The 17,403-nt window shown below is 38.9% G+C and overlaps 1 protein-coding gene across 7 annotated transcripts in view; it reads left to right on the forward strand.

Annotated features, from left to right (window-relative positions):
* The window catches only part of wu:fc17b08 (microtubule-associated protein futsch), a 28,406-nt gene extending 11,748 nt beyond the window's left edge, over nucleotides 1–16,658 (forward strand). For 5 of the 7 annotated variants that reach the window (XM_017461633.3, XM_017461636.3, XM_017461634.3 and 2 more), the window contains 5 exons: nucleotides 6,393–6,472; nucleotides 6,721–6,853; nucleotides 8,934–9,236; nucleotides 9,715–9,811; nucleotides 10,572–16,658. In XM_017461633.3, the coding sequence (XP_017317122.1) occupies nucleotides 6,393–6,472; nucleotides 6,721–6,853; nucleotides 8,934–9,236; nucleotides 9,715–9,811; nucleotides 10,572–14,898 (4,940 nt within the window). In that variant the 3' untranslated portion in view covers nucleotides 14,899–16,658. Of the gene's footprint in view, nucleotides 1–446; nucleotides 600–6,392; nucleotides 6,473–6,720; nucleotides 6,854–8,933; nucleotides 9,237–9,714; nucleotides 9,812–10,571 lie in introns of all 7 variants that reach the window. The other 2 variants (XM_047152190.2, XM_017461638.3) reach the window with 2 other exon arrangements.
* Nucleotides 16,659–17,403: the final 745 nt, after the last annotated feature.

Here is a 17,403-nt window from a genome sequence, read left to right on the forward strand (position 1 = left end):
TATGCACCGATGTATCGGCTCATAAAGGCTATTTTTCACGCTATCGTCTGATAGTTTAAAAACATCCGATGATCAGGGCCAATTATATCCTGTCAAACAAAAGAGGGAGGGGAACCACATCAGTTTCGTGATGTGTGTAAAGATGATGTCTCTTGTGTGAAATGATGACAAAACTGTAGTTTGTAATCTCTGCACCGCTAAAATTTTATACCGGAAGTGAGCAGCAATGAAGTGGCGTCGAGTCTAAGTCGACTCATCACTTCCCGATGTGGTATTAGCATTCAAACTGCTGGACACTGCATGCTTTGAAGTGAAAGACCGACAGCTAGCTCTGACAGCATGTACAGATTTAACTTTTGCGCCAGTGATGTCAGCACTGAAGGAGATTTTCGGAGGGAAGTCCGCTTCTACAGTGGGGATTAACCAGGAATCTCCATATGTAACAGACCAAAGGTGACGGAGGAGCAAGCCACAGTCGAAAAATGATCAACAAAAGACACCATTGTCTGGCACTAACCCTCTGGACACGTATGGATGCAGATCAAAATGTGCTGTTTGTCAAAGCATGTTCCACTGGGCCAAGGACGGTCCACACAGAGGTGAGCAAGTCAAACTGACTGAAGATTGTAAAACGGATGATGTAGAGGAGTGCAACGTTACTCTGTAGGCAAAAGAGTCACCCACTGAAGCAGAAATCTTTGACCTAGTGCTTTGGCTCAGCAATAATACACTGCATGTATACAGACTGTGTGTGGACTGGAATGGCTAAATAGCTACATCACTGATTTGAGAGAAAACGAGAATAAAAATAAATAAATAAACATAACCTTTTACGTTTGGGGATGGGAAAAGTAGTTTATTCCACCAGAATGTTGAAAATTCCTCCAAAAATTGGACAGACTTGAGTGTCATATTGAAACCAAGTTGTCCCAGCAAAGATTCCACTGCTTTTGAGTAAGGCCTGCATGAAAAGAGCAAGGACACTGCTGGATATGGGAATGACACTGCAGTGATGTTCAGTCAACCTGTAAAACTTGACTTTACAAGCTCTGGTCATTACTGTGTAAACATTATGGACATTAGTAGCTGCTGAAGATGTCACTCCAAACTAGGGTTGCCCAACCTTATCCGGAAAGGGTTGGTGCAGGTTTTCATTCCAACCAAGCAGGAGCCACACCTGATTCCACCTGTTTGATCTTGGCTTTCAATAGACTCAGGTGTGGCTTCTGTTTGGTTGGAATGAAAACCTGCATCCACACCAGCCCTTTCTGGATAAGATTGGACACCCCTGCTCTTCAGAAACAAAAGATGAGGATGTACAAAGTCAGTGTGATGAGGAATTACTCATCTCAGGAAAAAATGAGCTCAGTAGAAAAATACAGAATTCTGATGAAGCTTCGCAGACAATTTGGTCATGCTTCTGTTGACCGACTGCAGAGGCTTCTGACTAGCTCGGGCAATAAAGTTGCTGAATGTAGTGTCATTGTGGAAACAATTTAGTGAATGTGCAACATGTCCGCAATACAGTAAGACCAAACTGATGCCTGCTGTTGGCCTTCTATTGGCATCTGAGTACAATGAAACTGTTGCAATAGATCTGCATGAACTTGAACCAGGTGTGTGGTATCTCCACATTATTGACCATTTTAGTGCGGGCAGTATCCTGACCACGAAGAAGTCCTCTGAAATAGTGAAACACTTTTATCCATGGCTAGATAGGTGTGCATGGTCTACCTCCATAAACTGTTCACTCACAGTGGGAGGGAGAATTTAACAGTGATGAGGTGAGAGACATGCTAGAAAACTTAGACAAAACAACATAGAAATAGCCAACAGCAGCATACAGCCCGTGGAGCAATGGACTTCCGGAGCGACACTTATAGGGATCATAATGAATTTGTCTTCAACTAACTGCTGTAACTGATGCACTGCATTGGACTGGGTGCTTATGGCAAAGGACACATGTGCAAAATATCCATGGCTACAGTCCTCATCAGTTGGTGTTTGGAAAGAAACCCAACCTGCCCTCTGTGTTAACCAACAAGCCCCCAGCTTTAGAAAGTACCACAAAAAATGAATGTGTGGCAAAACACTTCTCTGCTTTACATGCATCAAGAAAGGCTTTCACAGAAGCAGAATGTTCAGAAAAAATACAGAGAGCACTGCGTAAACAACTGCATCAGACACATGAGAAATATGAAATGTGTGATGGTGTATTACAACAGAGTCGATTGTTGAGAGTGGAAAGGACCAGGAGTTGTCGTTGGCCAGGATGGTGCAGTGGTGTTTGTCAGACTTGGACGAACTTGCATTAGGGTACACTACCTCAGACTAAGAAAAGGTAAATGCAGACAGCGGAGATCATGTCATAAAGGATGATGCTGAAAATGACGCGCAAAAGTGCGATGACAGGAGCTGCTCTCAACAACGTGGAGGGAACAGGTACTAACCAAGATGAGGCAGAGTTCGATGCAAATTGAGCACACTGGCATTCCCTGGGGGTCAGTGGATTCAGGGCTCTATGGTAACAATTTATTTTAGGAGTGCTTGGGCAGAATGAAGCACCACAGCACTTACTTATTTGTTTGTTTATTTTCTACTTTTTTTTTTTTATTTCATTTTTTTATATATAAATAGAGATGTAACGTTAATGTGCCACAATATAACGCACAAGTAGGCATGAGAACTTGAGCTTGTCAATTATGACAGAATTTAGGAACATAGTGTGAGCCATGACAAATTAATTCACCTTCTAATAAACTAAATTTAAAATTTTCAGTTAATTTTATAGACTGTATGCAAAAAAGTTAACCTGTTCCTCCTTGTAAACAAATACAAAAAAACGGATGTTCAGTCTTTGAAGTCTGCTCGTCCTAAATACATTTAAAGTTACACTATTGGACATTTTCCAATTTCGTTGTTGTGGGCTGAAGCCAGTTCTCGAACTGCTCTGTGTATATATATATATCTGAATAATCTCATAGCATGTGATTTGGTGAGTTCATTTACCCGTCAGATTCAAAGCACTTTAGTTTAATGGTGTTCATTACTGATTCTCCAATCAGGATTTTTACAGCCGGTACCGAATCTATTTTATTTTGTTTTTGTCTTCTTTATCAACTGAAATTGATCCAGATACCAATCTTTAGTTTTTTTGTTTTTTTTGTTTAAGCCTTAATCAGGCAGTCTATCATAAATGGTTAAATGTGAGCTCTGCTCATGGTCACTTTTTTAATTGAAATAAAATAATGGCAATGACAAATATTGTTGGTTAATTAATATATAAACGCATTAAATATTTATTTTAAAATGTATTAAACAATAGAGTTCTAATTTTAAAGTAGACTAATATAAAAATGATCCATATTAGGAAAAGGAATGCTAATAGTCTTCTAAGGATATAGCCTACTAAGATATTCAAATTGATATTAAATGCAACCCATAGTAATTAAACATTGATATTTTCTCATTTTATTTATATTTTATGAATTTATTATAATGTCTTTTTTTATATTAAATGATTTATTTATAACTAAGCACATTTTCTGGCTTTACGTTTTATGTGTTTTTTTTTTTTGTTGTTCTTGTTTGTTTGTTTATAAGTTGTTCCTTTTTAGATTGGTTACCCCAGTACAGTGTTGCCATGTCTGCTGATAATATTGCGTGTTTTGGGGGATTAAATCAAAACATGAAAACTGGAGTTGACTTGTGATATCTGACAACCATAAGCTTAATCGCAATTGTGACTGAAAAGTACTTTGTGTGAAAAAATATTTAGGCGTGTGACCTGTTTGTAGTCAGAATAAAAACTACAGGAAGTCCAAAATACATCTAGCTGAATACAAAATGCATCTAGTGAATGAGCTGTCTATTAGAGTTGCTGAAGAGAGAGCTGTAGTGTACTGTATATTTACCAACTGAACAGTTGCTACTCTTGATTATGATTGGTGAGGAATTATTTATTAAAGAAGTTTGAATTTCACACCACCTTGTAGCGTTAGCATTATTATTAATTTACTGGTGCCCGACGCCGCTGTGGCTATACAAGCAGGTCGCAGGTTCAGGTCATTGTGCGGCATCAATAAAAGATCGGTGAGTTGAGAGAAGCAGATGATGTACAGTGTTACTCTTGTGATCATAATGGCTTCTCTGCAGTATTTGCACACTTGTTCGGTTGACTGAGGTAATGAAAAGCAGTGTGAAAGTAACTGTTGCGCAATGTAGCTAGATGTATTTTGGACTTCATATAGTTTTTATTTTGATTGTACTATACAACTACAAACAGGTCACACAGAGTACTTTTCAGTCACAAATGCAAGTAAATTATAATGAGTCTTTATTGATCTCATTATCATTCACTTATGTATTCACATGCATATGTACAGTGAAATTCTTTTCTTCGCATACCCCAGCCAGCATGTTATGTCAGAGCGTGGGGTCAGCCATGATACAGCACCCCTGGAGCAGAGACTGTTAGGGGCCTTGCTCATGGGCCCAACAGTGGCAGCTGGGTCTTGAACCCCTGACCTTCTGATCAGTAACCCAGAGCCTTAACCACCAAGCCCCCACTGCCCAATGGTCGCACTGTAGAGCCATGTGATGGAGCGAATGGAACTGTATACATCTGTGATGGATAGATCATAATCAGTTGAACAAGTGACTATCTGTTTAGCATTGTACATGACCATTTACCAAAGGGCAAAAGGGAAGCTCTCATTGAGCAGTAAACGGTAGTGTGTGGGAGTTTGGAGGGGAGTGAGCGGTGTTGTGGAAAAATGGCAGTCGCTAATAAAGTTCTGAAGTGTGTCTTTGAGGGTAACATAGGGTGTACACAATTATACAAGCAGGTTACTGTATATTTTTCATCGTTTTCCCATAAAATGGTGGTTCTTGTTTTTCACGTTAATTAATAGGTCAAAATTTCACAATAAAGGTTCAAAAGGTTCTGGCATTTATGGGATTTATCTTGGTTTTAATTTTTTTACACAAAAAGCTGCCATTTTAACAGGGATGTGTAGACTTTTTATATCCACTGTAGCTGAGCAAAAGTTACACAAAATGCTACACAGCTACATGACTGTACGACAAAAGCTTTTATCAACTGAACTGAGTGACCAACAATTTAATTAGGAAATATCCTAATTTTCAATGTCCAAACATAATCATTTGGTTTAAGTTTTTGTTTGGTATTGGCTAGTTTAAGTTTTGATGTGATGTTAGGTTGCACATTGGGCCTTCAATGCTTCTGATGAAATGTGGTCAGTGTTGATGCATCGGATTTTAACCATTTATACCATGTCTGAACTGGGCTGCCGTTGTTACTTGGAAGAAAAGGTTTAAATTGAACCACCAGTATGAACGGTCACAAAGAAGTTGCTGGATACACCTTCCTGCAGAGTTCAGTTCCAATTTGATTTTAGTTAATCAAGGTCTCAAACAGCAGCAGATTTGAGGTGGAATACAACTGTTTGAAGGTTGATTTCTTAGAGGCATTAACCTGTCATGCTCTCTAGTTTGTAGCAAGTGTGTATAATAAATAAATAGCTTATTTCTGTTTTGCTTTTTAGAATTAAATTTGTATATTTTTATTTTTGCTATTATAGTACACTGACTGATTCATCTGCTGTGTCCATGAATTGGGACAAAAGTCACATTTGATTTGATTTACATTTCATCATGTTGTATTAGTCATCTGTTGTTGAAAACTTGTAACTGCTTGGCAGTGACTAATGCATGCTGGGTTCAGGGGGGTCACTGACTTGTAATTGGGCACTGGAACAATAAGGAGCACGCTTCAGAATCTGCACCACTAATGTGTAAAACCAGCTACCTAAATCTGATCCAGATTTATTATTTTATTTATGTGAACATTCACATCTATGGAATCCCCAAAATGACTGACATTCTCAATAGACTATCTAATTTAACTATATCAAAATACAAATATTGATTACAGAGGGAGTTTAAAAATTGAAAACCCCATTTTAAAAATGTCAGTAAAATACATGAAAATTTATTTTATATTTGAATATTTTACTTTATCTGCATTTCACTTTTACTGTTTTATCCATTTCAGCATGTTCAGTCATTCCCCCTGGCACTGGCTGACAGATGAATGTGGTTTCAGGATTTGTGTGCTTTTTGCATCTTAGATTAGTGGTGGTGTCACATCAGGGTAGAGACTTTAAATAGTGAGAGATGTGGATTTGGTCTTGGTGGTTTTGGTTTTCAGAACAGGATAACCCTTTATTGTTACATTGAGTCATAATGGTGAAAAATCATATTGTTTCATTTTGTCAAACTGGGTTATTACAATAAGATTATAACCTGTATAAAAAAACCATTTCCATTCCTAGCATCTATAATTTTTACTTTTCTTTTTGGATCCACAGATTATAAGCCTCCAAGTGTGTCAAATTGGTCATTTGATGAAAATTGTCTTTTCTGCTGCTTAAGACGAGAGAAAGTGAAGGTAGTTTCTTTTTTGTTTCTTTGTTTCTTCCTTTCATTATTAAGCTGTTCAGTTATTATGGGCATCTTTTCTCATTACAAACTGAATAGTCAAATCCATTAATTTTTTTTTTTTTTTTTTTTTTTGGGTTTTGAGAGACTTAAAGCTGTGGTTTATAACTAGATGAGCTGTAATGATGAGACGAAATTAAGGAATGCTTATCTGTTGAAGTTTTATATTAAATGTTTTGTGTCCTTTTTAACCAACAGGAACATGTAATTGCGCTCAATAACAAAATTGTGGAAAGTGGAGGCAAACCTTTACTTGGCAAGGATCATTGTAATCTCAGCAGACTTGAGTGGCAAGTAGAAGAATTCCTCAATGCAGTCTTGCACAGGAAAGGTATGTACACCTTAGTTTCCAGTAGGGATGTCACGATACTAAAAATATAGTAGTCGGTACCGATACCAAAGTCGATACCACGGTGTGTATTTATTTAAAAACAAAAAAAAAAAATCTCCTGGAGAACATCCTCATCAGGCAGGGAGAGAGAGAAAAATTTAGTTATCAAACACTGACAATGAGTCTCCGGAGGTGCACTCCTAAACGTGCGCGCACACGTACACACACCTTATATTCTGAATGCAAGCATTAGTTAAATTCACTGATATGGTGGCAGGCCAAAACGATTTATTAAAAGCATGAACATTTGAATAATTATCCGTGACATTGGGCTACAGTTTGCTGACAGGACACGGGCTGAATGGCGATGCATGGTGGCCCATTCGGAGGTAGTTTAAAACATTGCAATGCATTAGCATCTTTAACAAATAACAGGTTAGCGCAAACATTACATGGAGCATAAAGTTAGCTGGTTTCATGGCCACAATGCCAGCTGCCTTAAACAAATATAATATAGGACCGTCTTTCAGGTGCTTCACCGAATTCCAGGTGTTTCCTCGCTTTGTTTGAAATGAACTATAGCATCAGTTACACACCGGAAACCGATACTAGCTTTCCTCTCAACGAGTCGGGGTGGAGCTAAACTTGTTAAGCTAAGCTAAGCTAAACTTCTGTAGTTTTTCCCGTGTGCTTGTAGGCGTTCCTCTTCTTCACCACTTGTGCATATTTGCTGCCTCCTTCAGGTCTGGAATAATCGCAACCCCTGTACTTTCGTTACAAACCGTACCGTCATGTTTTAAGAATGTTGGTACCGAAGTATTGGTTCTCGTGACATCCCTAGTGTCCAGTCATATGGACTACATACGGGCATTTAAACGTAGTACATCACAGGAACACAATTGTATGTAAATTTTGTTTGTGTTTTAAACAAAAACATTGTGTTGGGAAAAAATGCTCCTTGTGCTAGTTTAATTTTTTCCCCCCACTGTTTAAAATATACACTCAACATCCACTTTTATAAGAACTCCTGTACATCTGTTCATATAAGCAGTTGTCCAGTAAGACATAATCATGCAGATACAGCTTAAGAGCTTCAGTTAATGTTCACATCAAACATCAGATTGTGGACAAAGTGATGGTGTGACTTTAATTGTAGCATTTTTGTTAGTGCCAGATGGGCTGGTTTTTGGAAAACTGCTGATCTCCTTGGATTTTCACAAACAGGCTGTAGAGTTTACATTGGGTAGTGCGAAAAACAAGAAACATGGTGTGAGCAACAGTTGTGTAAATGGAAATGCCTTGTCAAGAGCGGTCAAAGGAAAATGTCAAAGGAAGTTTGAGCTGCAAGGAAGGATTATAGTAACTTGTATAATCACTCTTTACAACCGTGATAAGCAGAAAAGCATCTCAGCATGCACAAAACATCGAACCTTGAAGTGGATGGGCTACAACAGCAGAAGAGCACATCAAGTTTCACTCCTGTCCGCCAAGAACAGGAATGTGAAGCGATCATTGGCGCAGACTCCTCGAAACTGGACAGTTTAGATTAGACGAAGAAAAAAATCAGCTGGTCTTTTTCCAGTTTTCAAGTGTCTGAGTCTGTGCCCATGATGGCCTCAGATTCTTGTTATTGGCTGACAGTAGTGGAACCTGATGTGGTCTTCTGCTGTTGTAGCCCATCTACCTCAATGTTTGATGTTTTGTGCATGTTGAGATGCTTTTCTGCTCACTGGTTATAAAGAGTGATTGATTATATGAGCAGCTTCCTGCCCCAACCCCCCCCCCCCCCCCCCCCCCCCGAACTGTCACTGAGTGATTTTGTTTGTTGCACCATTCTATATAAAAACTCTAGATACTGTTGTGTGAAAATCCCATGAGATGAGCAGTTTCTGAAATACTCAAACCATGAATATGATTTCATGACTTTGTCTTGTGCTGCTGCAATGTGATTGGATTAGTGCATAAATTAGCAGGGGCACAGGTGTTCCTATTAAAGTGGATGGTGAGTTTATATATTTTTCATTAAACATGGGGGGGAGGAAATCACAAGTATAGCAAAATCTTCTTTTGTATCCCATAGAATACACACCAAGGATTCCAGATCCTCACATCCCTGTGGTGGCTTGTGATACCATGCAACAAATGATCAATCGCTTAATGGTGCATTATACCTCAAATAACAACTCTCAGGACTCGCCTCAGCACAATGGAATGGACCAAAGCCTGGTGAAAACTCACTCTAGCAGATCACTCATTGCTGTTGTTACACCTACGGTTGCTGCTTCAACACAGAACCCTGTCCTCAGTAAGCTCCTCATGGATGACCAAGATGCACCTCTGGACCTTTCAGTGAAGAAGGTCAGACCAGAAATCAGTGATCAAGGTATGATATCTCTGCTGTATGTGCTGGTAAACAGAGTTACCAACACCTGTGGTTTAGTTGTTGAATTTGCGTGTTTTGGTGTAATATCAATTCAAGGTTACTTTTTGTATCATGCCAGCTTAATCTAGGTGAACTTTGACCTGTGAATTCCTGAACCTCAGTCCTGAGAATCAAAAGAAAATAAGTGGGAGGAGCAGTCATCTCTTTTGCAAAAAAATAAAATAAAAAATGAGCTAGTCATTTTTAAGTAGCAGTCACTCTAGACTTTTGTATTGCTACTTTTTTCTGTTCTTACGCTCTCACTGGGGAACAAAATGCACATAAATAGTGATACAATTGTTTTTTTTTTGTTGTTTTTTGCACTTGCTGCTTTTTCTTGTTAGAGATGTTGGTACCTTTGCAGTAAAAACAAATAGTTAGGTAATGGTCTTTGTTCATATAATATTGTCCCAGCATTTGTGTGTGTGACTTTTTTCAGATGGTGCTCTGGATCTTTCAATCAAGAAGAGTCATAATCCAGACAGCATGCTCCTCAGAAGCCCTCATGTGAATTTGACAATACCAGTTATTAAAAGGTTAGTGTGTAAACATTGTATTTGTCGTCTTAAGCTTCATATCATTACGGCCCCACTAAACACATAACTTATGAAGTATTGTCTTGTTTGATATGAGGCCCTAAATTTTATCTTGAGTATCGAGCAATACATTAAACATTCTGCTTAATAAAGCAGGCTGTTTGTCATAAAATACACACACTCCCTCCTTTGAAAAAGTAGCTTCCTCTTTATCTTGAATCAGGAGAGACTACCGTGGTTTTAAAAAATGCTTCTCCTAAATGTTCTGTTTTGCCACGAGCAAATAATAGTGGTGTGTAACGATGTATCCTGATGTAAAATTTGCGATGCAAAATTTGTAAAAAATGCGCGATTCACCTTCTGGGAATCAGCATTTTATAAATTATGCGTCTAATGTACAGTACTACACAGTTTGAACACCAGATGTCCCAATCTGTGTAACCCATAGAGTTAAAATGTAGAGAGAGCATGTTGGTCACATGATTGCATTCTTTCATGGTCAGCCTGCACCTGATGGTTGTGTAGTTACACAACCATAATCGTCAAAAAGAGCTCTTGTATAGCTTTTCAAATGGCACTAGCCATGTATGACTGTGATCTACAGTGCCCAAGAAAGAGGCCACAGAATTATTTTATTTTTTATTTTTTTAAGCAGACCTCCAACACAATTTTAAGAGTAATTTTGTATTTGTAACACAGTATCTCAATCTGTGTGATTGCTGTTTCTGTAAGATTATATTTGTTTTTGTTTTCCATTCAGGCAAGATTCGGATTCAGGTTTTGCTAAAGCAAGAGATCTGCAGTCATTGTCCACATTAGAGCAGTTTATGGCTAAGCTATGTTCGCATCACCAACGGCAGATTGCTGACGCATTTGGATTCTTGCAAACTGAAGTAAACGCTGTGGCTTCCTCCAGTGAAGTGCAAGTGTCCACCCCAGCAGTCCCAGAAAAATCAATAAGCTTAGACTGTGCAGAAGAAAAGTCAGCGATTCAAGGTACTGAAGACACTTTGCCTGTAGCAAGAGACAAGAATGGGGGCCAAGAATCCCATGTTTCCAAAAATAATGAAGTTTCACCTGCAGAACAGTCCCTGAAAGCTGATGGGCCATCAATTAAAAAAGGATCTTCAATAGTTATTGGTCAGACAGATATCGGAGTTAATGAGGACGATAATGGTGAGTTTAGGAGTACAAACATTCAGCCTAAGTGTCCAACTCTACTGATCTTGAAAAACAACCTTGGAAACCTTGAAGCCAAAAAGTTGTCTGAGGTTGGCTCAGTCATTCTACAACCTAATACTGGCACTTTAGAGCAGGGCCCATGTGCCTCTGACACACAGTCACACACAGATTGCACTGATCATGATATTGGTGCACTGTCTTCATGTTCTACGAATCAAGGACACACTGACCCTAAATGCCTTCCAGTACGGAGCAATGACATTTCTGTTAAACCCTGCTCAATTCAAAGGGCCACAAATGGATTTTCGCCTAATTTCTCAAGAACGGCCAAGAAAAGTTGCAGAGGCTCTTACTCTCAACCCAGGCTTGGCTCAATAGGTAACATTGTAAATGATCCTGACAATAATTATGACATTGTCTATGTAGGAAAACCCATTACTGAATGTAAGCTTCAATCACAGAGCCATATGCTTCCAAGGAAAAATGCTAGAAAAAGCACAAGAGGACATCTGTGTTTTGGGGATTGCTTGGAGATAAAAACAGTGCGAACATTGGCCTGTAAGTCTGCTCAGAATGGTAGTGGGAATTATCCTGTTCCTATGCCGGATTTAACCACATCAATTGCCCCAAAGCAGGCACTTTCTAAACCTGATGGTTTACCTGCTATGACTGTACCTTTTACTGGGGATTGTATGGAAACTGTGATGAACAAAAACCTGTCTGATCACTCAGTGGTGACAGAAATACCTGGAGATGTTGTTGAAATATCAAGTGAGGATTTGATTGTAGAACCTAGTCAAACAGGTCAATCTCAGCCAAAAGAACAAATTCCCTCTTTACTTGCAGACGAGGAATGTGGTCAATTTGTGCAGCAGGATCTGGGTATACATGCCATTTCAGACAGTAGTGAAAGAACTCTCAATTCTGCTGTGGAAAATGAAACAACTGAAAAAATAGAATTTACAGCAAAAGAAATTATAGATGCGTCTTCATCTGGTGTGGTATTGGGTGGGGTAGAAACAGAGGTCCATGGTCAAAATGTAGCCACAGAGACATTGCTAAATACAGTCTCCTCAAGCATAGAAAACAATTCATCCGAGTCAGAAGATTTCATAGTAGGAAGTGATTTGAAAAGTAAAAATGCTGCGAAGTGCGATTTCCTACCAGAGTCCCAAGAACAGACTAAATTTTTAAGAAAACAGGTAATGACATGTACAGATAACAGCACATTGTTACAAATGACATGTGTAAATGAAGCAAGCATGAAAGTAGTGGATTCTACAAATCCAGGTAAAGTCGAGTTGAGGATGTCTGATTTAGTGGTTGAGGAATTTACAACAAAGGGTGTTGCAAAACATGCCCCCTCTTCAGATAGGTGTTTGCGAAGTGGAGTCTCCAAAGGCATATCTGAACAAACAGCTGTCTCTGACATGTCATACCAGACAAAACCAGCTGAATTGCAGACAGATATTCATGAAAGAAATATTCTAGAGTCCAAACGGTCCTTGATGTGTTCTAAATCGAAGCATACTGAAGAAAACGTGCCATGTCAGGGTGCTCAGTATAACGTAGATGTCACGGATTTTAATCCTGAGAGTGCGCAGCAGGCTGACAGTATAGGTAACAAAGTGTGCACAAGACAGAAGCAAAAGCTAATGATGGTGAAGGAAATGGAGTCTGACAAAAAGCAGAAGGTCCAAGAGCTCCCAACACCAAATGATGAGCTTAAAGGTCAAGGTAATTTGATGAATGATGCTCCTGAAATTGAGGTGAACTGTCCTCCAGGGAGTTCTGAATCTCCTGGAAAGAACAGCCCTGGGAAATCCATAAGGGTTTCTGAAAGAATGCCTTTTAGAAACCGGAGCAGTCAAAGTGAGCATTCTGTTGGTGACTCCTGTTCACCTACCAAAAATATTCCACACACCCCTGAACGAATGCCTTTGAGAAGCAGGAATAGCATTAGTGTTGATCAGCCTGTGGGTGGAGATTCTTGCAGTTCCCCCACTGCAGTCCCTGTAGAGAAGCTTGGACGAATGCCTTTGAGAAGCAGGAATAGTGGTTTCGCCGAGCAGACTGTTGGCAAAGATTCCTGCATTTCCCCAAATACAAGCAATTTAGACAGTGTGGCACGCATGCCTTTGAGAAGCCGACATAGTAGTGCAGTCAGTCGCCATGTCATTGAAAGTTCCTCTGATGTGATCAAGGATACATCAGGCACAATCACTGAACAATCCAGTGGTGAGGATAGTGGTGTTACCAGTAAGAAATTAGCAAGCACTGGACACATGCCTCTAAGAAGTGGAAGTGGTCTGATGGTAGAACAGTCATCCAGCTGCAATTCATGTGGTTCAGATGCTGGAACTGTCTCAGAGAGCCCTGGACGCATGTCGTTGAGAAGGAGCAATACTTTTAGTGCTGAAAAGCAGGATTGTTTACAAACACCTCCCAAGAGTAAAAAGCTTTCTCCAAGACTTCAGAAGATGGCCAAAACATCTGTACCTTCATTAATCCATAAGGGAGAACACAACAAGAACACTGCTAACATCAAGACTGATAAACTTTATAATGACCAAATGAAAGTCTTTTCTATCCCAGATTCATTTACTTCATTTAACCTACCAACCACCAGTCCTTTAATCCCCAGTCCATGCAAGTTTTTGGAGGCTTTAAATGGGGAAGCAAACCAACATTTGATTTCAGATTTAAATAGCAAATTTGAAAAGATGCAAAAAGGGTGGGTTCAAATGGACAAAGAGGGACAGCCTGCACCAAAACCAAAAAACAAGGCAGACAGACTAAAGGAAATATGGAAAAGCAAACGAAGAATTAGGAAACCAAGGTCATTTGAGCAGCACAAATTCTCTCCTGTGCAAATGTTATTTATGAAATCGTTTGACCTTCCCAATATATGTCGCTGGTTCTTGCAGTCAACGGAAACAAAATCTCTTGTTATTGTAAAGAAGGTGAACACAAGGCTTCCATCTGAAACGCAATTGGGTTTTCAATCCTCGCCTTCTGTGCCAGAGTCATCTGATGGAGTATTCCCAAGTCTACAGGCTGAACGCTTAAAAAAGCACCTGAAAAAGTTTGCTATTGCATCCCCTGTGAAGAGCAACCCCAAGAACAAAAGGCTAATTGCTAAAGCTTTAGCCCAGGCTATCTCTAAGGGCAAAGAAAAACGAGAACCTAGAGCTGCCACACGGATCTCTTCAAAACCACAGAGCACTACTGGTTTGATACAGAAACAGTCCCATGAGAACCACAGCAAGGTTGCTGCAAGTACAAAAAATCCAGCAAGTGCTAGAATTCTGAGAAAATATTCCAATATGCGTGAGAAAAAACAAGTCCAACAAAACTCACTGAAGAATTTAAAGAGGTCGGTAGTAGAGGTAGACAGTAGCCATTCCATAACAAAGAAGGTCTCTAAAGAAAAATTGCCCACAAGGAGAGGACAAAAATCAGCCATTGTCAAGGAAGTGAAACAGTTGGCTAAAAAAGCTAAAGCCCCTGCAGCAAAAGAGAAAATCCCAAAAGGTGGTAGAGGGTTAAGAGATTTAAATGAAAAGAGTGGAATCTCCTCCGAGAGGGTGCTTCCCAGAGTATTAAAATCTAACCGTGTAACTGCTCCTAAAACCATGAGTAAAAAAGAAATGCTGGCGAAAACTGGGAAATCGCAACACACAAAAAGTGATAAGAAATCACCTCTTCATAAAGGTCCTGAAAGTTTAATGTCTCCATTTCAAATTATGGACACACAGCCTCTGTTATCAGAAGACCAGGTTCTCACAAGGTCTCAGAGAAAGATGGAAGCCACACTTGCACAAACTGGATCCCCAAAAACCTCTACAAAAAGAGCCTTGGAAACCTCAATCACATCAGTCAAGCGGACACGAACATCAAAGTGAAGGGTGGAAATGGATAGACTGCTGTTGCAGATGGGTGATGGTATTTCCACAAGTGAGAATTGTTTCTTTTCTGGGAAGAATATTGCACAGCTTCATTATTACGAAGCATAAAAGTTGTTTGACTTTCTCCTTGTTGTCTTTAGTGCAGACCCATGAAAACAACTGCATGCAGAAATTCACCACAATGTTCACAATCAAATGTACACGGTTTGTTGTAAACATTTCTATATTAGCATTAGTGTTGTCACTAGCCTTTATTCAACTAATTAGTGTTGTGCACTTGATGTTGCAAAGGTACAGTATGCCCAGAAAGGTCATTCTGTTGATTATAACAAAATGTAGTGTGCTGGATTGATTTTAGAAATTGCTCATTAATAATAACCTATACCCTATCAACAATTAGAGCTGGTTTTGTGACCTTGATAATGTGCCTTAAGTAACAGACTGTTCCTTAAACCATGGAATCCTCTATACTGCACGCATCATTTTGTTTAAAAGTTTCCTTATGCCCAAGCTATATCTGAGTTCTGTTTCCTACCATACTCATTTCTTCTTCTAAGCATTTAAACACGTCTTTCTGTATTCCTTATTTAGGTTTTCTAATATTTCAAAGTAATTCAAGGAGCATTAAACATTTTCTGAATACTTGATCATTCTGTAATTTCCATTTTGTTACCGTGATATTTATTGTTCGTTATATTTTCAGTTTAACCTGTTACTTGTTGCCTTAATTGTGTTTGTGCCGTTATCTCATTTACTTGCTGATGATCAGCTGCATTGAAATCTTTGATTTAATTTCATTAGAGCTTAATATAACTAACTATAACTTATGAATAATCAGGTCAGTGGCTTGTCATAATGACTTTATTATGTTTGTTCAGTTAACAGGCTTTGTTGTCTTCTGAAGATGCTTTAGCTAATATCTGTTCTGGAGGGCGCAGAAGAGTCTAGAGCAGTCATGTATAAGTCCTGTATCTATTTATGAACTCTGTGCAGTACATGGTTGTGATTTCTGGATTCCAAAACCCTTAAGTGAATTGAAAGAATAGGAAGATCCTTGGGTGCAAAAGTATTCGTGTTTGTGTTTCTCTGAATTTGAAGTCTATGCATGCAAGGTGATGTGCATCATCTGCAGATATTTCTTGAAAGCTTGACTCTTTGAATACAGATGCTTTGACCATTATGAAAATGTGACTAAAAATAAGTGAAGGCTAATGTCCATTAGTTTCAGTTTTGGACAGACATTTTGCTTTGACTGCTGGATTTCTAAGCTGGATTTGAATGTCCTCTGAATGAACATGTGAAACTTTTTTTAATTGTCTACAATTTAAAACTATTTAAAAAAAAAAAAAAAATCGATGTGCTGCCATTTGCAAAATGATGTACTCTAATTATAGGATTAAACATAATTTTGTATTTTGGGGAGGTATTTGGTGGAAGTCATTTGTCCTCAGTCCTTTATTGTTTTACCTTAGCACAACTGTTTCTTTTTTTTCTTTTTTCTTTTTTCTTTTCATTTGACTTTGAGTAATATCTTGTAAATGCAAAGGTATACTGCTCTGGAGTTTTGATTGATATTTAATGTTACCATGGGTATCATTGACAGTTTGATTTACCCACCAAATACCAGACTTGAATATTTTACTTTACTATTGATATTTATAGTTTTTTGATTTTGTATATTTGAAAAGAGAGCACAGGTGTATTTGTGTAATGTTTCTAAGGTTCTGCTAAAACTGGTATAAATTGTTTTAATTCAACTGTTTCCTTGTTGGATTTTGCATGCACACACACACACCCCTCACCCACTTTAATCGGAACACCTGCTCATTTGTGCAGTTAGCCAGTCATGTGTCGGCAGCACAATGCCTATAATCGTGCAGCTCTAGGTCAGAAACTGTTGCTATCATGAGATTTTCAAACATGGCAGTCTCTAGAGTTAACACAAAATGGTATAAAAAACATCCTGTGAGCGGCAGCTCTGGAGGCTAAAACACCTTGTTGATTAGAGAGGTCAGAGGTGGTTTGAGCTGTCAGGAAGTTTGTAGTAACTCAAATAAGCACTCTTTACAACCGTGGTCAGCATCAAACTTTGAGGTGGATGGGCCACAACAGCAGACAACCACATCAGATTCCACTCTTATCAGCCAAGAACAAGATGAGGCTATCAGGCACAGACTCCCAGAAACTGGGCAATTGGAAAAAGCCCAGGCACCCCCCCGTTAGGCATTCTCTGCATTCTGAGATGCTACTTATAAAGACTAGTTTATGTGAGTTACTGTAGGCTTCATGTCTGTTCGAACTAGGATGATCATTCTCTGATCTCTCTCATTAACGAGACATTTTCATCCATAGAACTGCTGTTCATGGTATTTTTATTTTTTTTCTTTCCCCATTCTGTGTAAAAGCTGGAGACTCGTGTGCGTGCAAGTAAATCCCAAGGGTTTCTGAAATGATGAAAAACTAGCCCGTCTAGCACCAATAACTATTCCAAGGTCAGTCATT

The sequence above is a fragment of the Ictalurus punctatus genome, chromosome 29 (genome assembly GCF_001660625.3).
Source record: "Ictalurus punctatus breed USDA103 chromosome 29, Coco_2.0, whole genome shotgun sequence".
Lineage (NCBI taxonomy): Eukaryota > Metazoa > Chordata > Actinopteri > Siluriformes > Ictaluridae > Ictalurus > Ictalurus punctatus.